The sequence below is a fragment of the Teleopsis dalmanni genome, chromosome 1, assembly GCF_002237135.1.
Source record: "Teleopsis dalmanni isolate 2A chromosome 1, ASM223713v2, whole genome shotgun sequence".
Taxonomy (NCBI): domain Eukaryota; kingdom Metazoa; phylum Arthropoda; class Insecta; order Diptera; family Diopsidae; genus Teleopsis; species Teleopsis dalmanni.
In genome coordinates, this window is record NC_051846.1 from 221,965,974 (window position 1) to 221,974,149 (window position 8,176).

General features: G+C 35.1%; 2 protein-coding genes across 2 annotated transcripts; both read right to left on the minus strand.

Annotated features, from left to right (window-relative positions):
* Window positions 1-1,904: 1,904 nt before the first annotated feature.
* Window positions 1,905-4,352, minus strand: LOC119667455 (uncharacterized protein K02A2.6-like). Its single transcript, XM_038076748.1, has 4 exons — window positions 4,311-4,352; window positions 3,903-4,073; window positions 3,049-3,724; window positions 1,905-2,866 (listed from the first exon to the last, which is right to left on the minus strand). Exons 1-4 carry the CDS (start codon window positions 4,350-4,352, stop codon window positions 1,905-1,907), a joined length of 1,851 nt encoding a protein of 616 aa, XP_037932676.1.
* Window positions 4,353-7,187: 2,835 nt separating this feature from the next.
* On the minus strand, window positions 7,188-7,853 carry LOC119667456. The gene has a single exon (XM_038076749.1). It carries the CDS (start codon window positions 7,851-7,853, stop codon window positions 7,188-7,190), a length of 666 nt encoding a protein of 221 aa, XP_037932677.1.
* Between the last annotated feature and the right edge of the window lie 323 nt (window positions 7,854-8,176).

Consider the following 8,176-nt stretch of genomic DNA (forward strand, 5'->3'; position numbering starts at 1 on the left):
TGGTGATTTCATACCGAGATTGTAGGATGGTGTGTATCGATAACAAGTGAGGAATTCGTTGAGCTTCCTGTCGATACTTCCCTTTGCCTTTTTAAGTCGTGATTTGAGTAGGTCAACGAACCGTTCTGCTTAGCCATTTGATTATGGACTGTATGGAACTGTAGATATGTGATTAATTCCTTGGAAGTCACAAAAATTTTTGAATTCGTGCGAGATGAATTGCGGAGCATTATCATTAACAATCGTGTCGCAAAGGCCGTGTTGCGCAAAAGCTTTCTCAATGAACTCAATAGTTTCAGCTGCAGTAGTAATTGAAGTTTTGAATATTTCTGGCCATTTGCTATAAACGTCTATGATAACAAGGAAGTAATTGCCAGCGATTGGATTGGACCAGCGTAATCAATATGAATTCGTTCCATGGTGCAGAAGGAATTTTCCACTGTTGAGGAGTACATTTCATTAGACTTTTTAAGGCTGTAGCGCATGTGTCACAAGTTTTGACCACATGTTCGATATCAAGATTAATGTTTGGCCAAAAAACTTTGGTAGCAGCAAGAAGTTTCATACGACACTCAGCTGGATGTCCATTATGGACATCTTCAAGGACTTGCTGGTGGTAAATTTTGGGAATAACAATTCTCTCACCAAAGAAAATACACTGTTGTTGGATCGTAAGATGATGTCGATGCTGGAAAAATGCCGCTACTTCATTATCTGTGATTTGTTTTTTCTTTTGAGGCCAGCAGTAATTTTGGATGTAGAACGTGACGGCGGAAGTGGAAGTGTTTCATCAGCATAAGCAATAAATAATATAACAATTAATTTCTTAAATATGTAGCACGTGAGAGTATGGCAGGCTTTAGTTGCTGTTTGAATATTAGTGAGAGTGATTTGAAGTTTGGTGGCTGTTTCTACCACAAAACAATTGATTTTCAGGTCCTCGTCTTCTTCTAATTGATTATATGCTATGACGGTATCTTCATCAGGTTTTACATGGTTTGCGATTAGTCGAGAAATAATATCGGCATATCCAAAGCTGTCAGTATTTATGTATTCAATAGAGAAGTCGTATGACAGAATAGTGGTTGCATAACGTTGCAGGCGAGCCGCTGTAAATAACGGGATGCCATTTTTCGGGTTGAATATAGCAAGAAGTGGCTTGTGGTCGATATGAATGGTAAAGCGACGACCAGAAATGTAATAGTGACATTTTTTTAATCCAAACACGAGAGCTCGAGCCTCCTTGTACATTTGAGGATACTTCCGCTCTGCTGCATTGAATGTAGCTGAGTAGTGCATAATTGGGTGAAGCGTTCCGTCATTAAATTGATGCATGAGAACTGCACCCATACCGTATTCTGAAGCATCAGTAGTTAAAATTATTTTCTTTGCTGGATCGAAGTGCGTGAGACATAGATCAGAAGCTAATACATTTTTAATCTTGTTGAATGCTTCATTATGGTGTTGTTTCCACTCAAACTTTTTATCTTTTTTTAAAAGTTCATCTAAAGGACCGCGAAGGCTTTTCATACTTTTAATGGATTTCCTTGGATTGATCGAAGTTTCCCAGGATGTGGTCTGATACCATATTGATCTACCGTGTGTCAGCAGAACTCGACAGATGTTTCTCCAAACTTACATTTCTCGGACCAAAGTTTGACTCCATAATCCTGAATACGCTTTAAGGTTTTAAACAGTTGAATTTTGTGGTCTTCTTCATTAATTCCCGAACAGATCATATCATCAATAAACCCAATGGTATTGGTTCCGCTAAGCATTGTGTCAACAATCTGTTAAAAAATGCCAGGGGCTATTTTAACACCTTGCTGCAGTCTAAGTACTTTAAATAAGCCGAGGTGAATATTGACAGCCATCAGTTTTTGAGATTCTTGGTCCAATGGAATCTAGAAAAATGCATCTGATAGGTCAATTGTGCTAAAGATTTTCTTATTAGCGAGTTTGGAGAATGTTTGGTCAGGCGCTGGAAGAGGATATTTATTTGGCTCTAGACCGTCATTTAGACCTGTAGAATAATCGGCACATATACGAATTTTTCCATTCTTCTTTCTTACAACTACGATTGGCGCCGCTGACTGTGAGTATTCAATTGGTGAAATTACTCCAAGATATTGAAGACGTTCAAGTTCTGCCGAAACTATGGGAGCTGCTGCATATGGACCTGGTCGAGCGTTACGATAAACAGGTCGCGCTCCTTCTTTTAGCCTCAGAGTCGCTTGGGTCTTCATACAGCAGCCAAGGTCATTAGAAAAGAAAGACGGAAATCTAGCCTTTATTTCATCGTTTAATTTATCGCTACTAGTTAGTTGGATTGCTTTGCAAAAGGAACTGATAGGCACTGACCATAAGTCAAATGTCGTTATCCAATCAATTCCAAACACGTTCAACTTAAGTGGTGTGACATAACACACAACATATTCCTCTCTTCCATTTAGGTTCTCAACACAAGCAAAGCTGCTTAGAAGAGGAATTACATTTCCAGAAGCATCGCCAGCTTTTTTATTAGTAGTTTGTAGGATTGGCTGACCAAGTTTGGTCCAGTTCGATTTGGAAATAATTGTTATGTCCGACCCGGTATCAAGTTGGAGTTTAATTGTAGATACATTGAGATTTGGTCTGACATACCTACGATGCTGCTGCGTTCTGTTAGTTTCGTCAATTTTCTTTACACATGATGTGTCAGGCTGATATTTTCTGCGTCGCAACTTGCTTGGCTTCTTATTGCAGTAACCATTTTTGTGGCCAATAGTGTTACATGCTGAACATTCTTTGCCTTTAAATGGGCAATCTTTAAACCAATGAAGACCTCCACAACACCAACATGGCGTTGGTGGTTTCGAAGTTTCGTCTTTTGTTGAAGAATTTTATAGTATTGATTCATTTTTGCGTTGATATCGATGGTGAATTGCAAAAACTTTTGAACTTGAAGATGGCTGGACGACAGTATATTTGTCTTGCTTCAGACAGATTATACGTTCAGCTTCATTAGTGAGGTCTTGAAGTGTTAAGTGCATGAAGGCATCCTTTTGCGTGGATGTTTTTGTGTTGATTCATTGTCGAGTCTTGCAAGGAGTTTCTCGAGTATTAACGAATCATGTGAACTCTTCAAGCCATTGACAAATATTTGTACTTTAAACTCATCGGGAGTGCAATTAACGATGTCAAATTTTTCACAATGTTTGTTGACGCGAGCAGCATACTGAGCAAAGTCTTCATAATCCTGTTTTGAAATTGTAAAACATTTTTGGCGCTGAGAAAATTTTGATTGGCGATATCCGAAAATAGACGAGAGTTTGGCAACCGTTTGCATGAGTGTAAGCTCATGGGGTTCCTTTGGTAAGATTGAGTTTGCATATTGCTCGAAATCCAAATTTTTTAATTTGCTCGTGAGCAATCGAACCGTAATTGGCTCAGTGAGATGTGCTGCTTCTATAGCGAAAACTGATTTATAACGCTTGTACCATGATTCAAATGTGACTTTATTTTCAGGATCATTGCAAAACTCTAGCATTGAGTCAGATAGATTCCTAAATGTTGACGAAACTGCTTCTGTAGTTGAAGAAGGCGTATCAATTTGTTGTAGTGTCCGCGACAAACGAAGCTCCTCAAGCAAAGCGTTATTTGATTTTTGCACAGCTTGCAACAACAAATTAAACTGTTCCGCATTCATGTTAGTTTTATCCTCGTCGCCAATGTAGTAACTTCGCTAGTTACACATAAATAAATACACTAATTAATAATAAATAATTGTTAATCTTACACCAAACGCTTATCTTGCCGCCCTTTTTCTCCCAGCTGCTCTTCTCTTGTCCCGTGTTGTACAACGTACATTTACTACCAGTGTTGTACTACGTCCGTGTACTACGTCCGTGTACTACACATACGTTAATGACATGTTTTGTGACCGTATCTTTAACAGTTCGAGCAATTGCAAAATTTTCATTACGCTTTGAGCTTTTTGGAAAGGGATTAAAGTGATCGATGTGTGCAGTTCGAAACGGTATTAGTTTAATATCGCTACTGTGAAGTTCACCTTCGTTTTTACCTCCTGAAACCTTATTATACGTTCAATCAATTCAAGATTTGAAATATAATTTTATAAAGTTGCATATACGAGAAAACCACATGTGTTTGCTTATTCGTTCAATTGTTTTTTCTAAACCAATATGACCGGTTTTATCGAGTGCGCTGTAAACAATTTGCCACCGTAGCCCTTTTGGAACCACCAAAAGATTTTTACCTTTCATATTTCTGTACAGTTTGCCATAGTGGATAATAAAATCTTTGCTTACTTCTGGATCGCCATTTTTTGACTGTTGGCTTGATAGAATCATCATGAAGCTATATTTCGAAAAACCAATTGTCGCTACTAACTTATACTTTATCGATAGAGATGCCGTTTCAAAATCATGTAATTCTTAAACCGACCATTCGTTGCCGAGCACGGTCTTCTATTTCAATGTCGCTCCTGTCCACTCACTAATTTGTTTAACCGTAGTTTTCAAAAATTCACACTTTTGTGGGTTAAGGGCAACATTTGCAATACCTATATAAACCGTTTAAGATACGCGCCAACTCTTCGTACAATTTGTTCATTGTTACACTACCAAATTGTACATCGTCTATATAGTTCATCATGTCGTCAGGTGCGACAATTTATTTTAGCGATAAAACGCTGAAAAAGTGATGGAGCAATTTTATTTTCCGACTGTAAAGTATTTAAGTCGTGTGCGAGTTACGCTAAGTTGCGTTCTAAATGAGAGAAATTCTAAGTTGTGCCGATAACATAGTGATGTGTCGATACGTGTTGATAAATGGCTAAATGTGTGCAGTGCAAAAAATCCCAAAAAATCTCCTATTTGGTTTAGCATCAACTTAGCCTAACTCGCACACGTCCTTAAAACGTTTTGCTTTTCGTAATTGTTCTCCGCTTTCTTTGGACTGCTAATTTAACCGCTGGAAATTTACACATAATCTATCCTTTTTTCCTTTTTTCTCTTAAGTATAGCAAGAAACAGCAAGTTACTTACTATAGGCATTAAAGGAGATATTACCATCACTTTTCCAATCAGTCAAATGTTATGTTTTCGCAAAGAGCAAATATTGCATATGTACACATATTGCAGCAAATTACATTTTGTATAAAAATAAATAATTAAACTAAAATTAAAAATTAAAATGAATAATTTATTTAGAGCAATGTTCAGAATACAGCAAACTTTATCTTTTACAACAAAATTAATAACAGTTCACTCTATTTATGCCTTAATAAGTATTGTCTTGACAGCAACAAATAAGTTCAAAAACTTAAAGACCTTTTCAATTATACTTTCTTCATGTACCCGCATAAATTTTTATATATATTTATGTGTATATATGTTTTTAAAATATTTATTTTCCACAATTTTGCATATTTTAAAAATATTTCATTTCCAAAATTTAAAAGATTATTAAATTTTTTAATTTTGTTTGAATTTTTGTTTCCAAACTTTTGACATATGATTAAAATGTTCGTTGAAAATTCCAATAAAGGTTTACAGCTAATCGCTTATTTCTTTAATGATATTTCTTTAATGTCCTTTTGCGTACAAATTAGCTACTTTAAGCGAACATCTTGTTCTTTGCCATATTTAAATCTGTCGAAAGAACCTAATGGATATTATTGTATCATTGTCCCTCTTGACTTAAATACACGATAACTATAATCATAATGAGGTATATTCTTTTGACATGAATCCAATAGAACACAAAAACATGATTCGCAAAATTACCACCATCTTTCTGAAACTGCTTAACGAATAAGCCACTCGCATTACAATGGTACCAAATCTTAAAACTGATCTATTGTGAATGATTAGTGGAAGAAAATAGAAAATTTCAGTCAGACGCCAGAGAAGTTTGTTTATTATCTATAACTATTGCGAGTGTTGATTAATAAATTTAAATACTTTAAAAAAGTATTTTTTTTAAAGAAAGTTTATGAAGATTACTGACAGTTAAATTATTTAAGGAATTTATAATTTCTGTTTTTTGTTCATTAAAAAATGGAATACATCAATAAAACAAAAACATATAATAAAAGCAAAAGGTTGTAAGACAATTGCAAGAAAAATAGAACAGTGTTAAATACTGTTCATTTAGTATTACCTAGGGCCATGTTATGCAGAGTGCCTCAGGCATTGCATGAGTACAATTCTTGTTGTTTTCAATGCAAATTTTAAATTTCAGAATGAGAGAAAACACAATATGGCCGTCCAAACTCCGGCATGTGAGCCAGCGTATTTGTGCTCCAGGCAAAAGATTGTTGTTTAGTAATAAATTTCAAAATGTGCACCTTTTAGGACCAAATTACTACAATTCTAATACGTTTTGGAGAAAAAATGGCAGTAAGCAACAAAGCTTTATTTTATAAATCGCTATTAAAAAAATTATTACTGTATGAAAAAGCAAATACAATTAATTTAACACACACAAAAATTTGTATTTATTTGTATTTGTATTTGTAAAAATTTTATTTTATGCACAAAAGAATAATACAAGTCAAAAACGAAGTCAAAAATTATTGCTTGCCAGGTGTTAAAAAGCCACTGTCAAAATCTCTAGATCAGTGACTGCCTGGTTGTTGTGCCAAATCTCAAATTATTACACTTTCTGAAAGGCGTAAGTACTCTTAGTTATTTTTGGTGTCAAATTGAAAGTGAGCATATCTAAGTTTTCTTTTAAAAGGCACAACCAAAAAGAATCAAAACATTGTAAAAATACGAAATTGGCAATACTGATGTGACACTCTGCATAACATGCATATTCGGCAAAAACCGAAAGAGTGCATTTTATCGAGCCGGAGACACTCTGCATAACATGGCCGCTAGAAGTTTGAAAATTACATAAAAGAATTTATTGATTTCTAAAGAGCTTTCACTATTTTTGTCCATTATCATGAATAACACATAAAAAATGTGTGCATTTATATAAATTCATATATAATATTCACCAATAACTTTTTTATGTTATTCATATATATTTATATAAAAAAACTTTTTCATACAATTATCTGCGGACATTTTGTATTTACATGTATCTATCAATCACAAATTTGTTTAAAATTTTTTTTCTTGTCATTTTTTCACTAATTTAGGCAATGATGCCAAGTTATTCTTAATCTTGAAGTGTTAAGTGCATGAAGGCATCCTTTTGCGTGGATGTTTTTGTGTTGATTCATTGTCGAGTCTTGCAAGGAGTTTCTCGAGTATTAACGAATCATGTGAACTCTTCAAGCCATTGACAAATATTTGTACTTTAAACTCATCGGGAGTGCAATTAACGATGTCAAATTTTTCACAATGTTTGTTGACGCGAGCAGCATACTGAGCAAAGTCTTCATAATCCTGTTTTGAAATTGTAAAACATTTTTGGCGCTGAGAAAATTTTGATTGGCGATATCCGAAAATAGACGAGAGTTTGGCAACCGTTTGCATGAGTGTAAGCTCATGGGGTTCCTTTGGTAAGATTGAGTTTGCATATTGCTCGAAATCCAAATTTTTTAATTTGCTAGTGAGCAATCGAACCGTAATTGGCTCAGTGAGATGTGCTGCTTCTATAGCGAAAACTGATTTATAACGCTTGTACCATGATTCAAATGTGACTTTATTTTCAGGATCATTGCAAAACTCTAGCATTGAGTCAGATAGATTCCTAAATGTTGACGAAACTGCTTCTGTAGTTGAAGAAGGCGTATCAATTTGTTGTAGTGTCCGCGACAAACGAAGCTCCTCAAGCAAAGCGTTATTTGATTTTTGCACAGCTTGCAACAACAAATTAAACTGTTCCGCATTCATGTTAGTTTTATCCTCGTCGCCAATGTAGTAACTTCGCTAGTTACACATAAATAAATACACTAATTAATAATAAATAATTGTTAATCTTACACCAAACGCTTATCTTGCCGCCCTTTTTCTCCCAGCTGCTCTTCTCTTGTCCCGTGTTGTACAACGTACATTTACTACCAGTGTTGTACTACGTCCGTGTACTACGTCCGTGTACTACACATACGTTAATGACATGTTTTGTGACCGTATCTTTAACAGTTCGAGCAATTGCAAAATTTTCATTACGCTTTGAGCTTTTTGGAAAGGGATTTTTTTTTTTTTTTTTTTTTGGT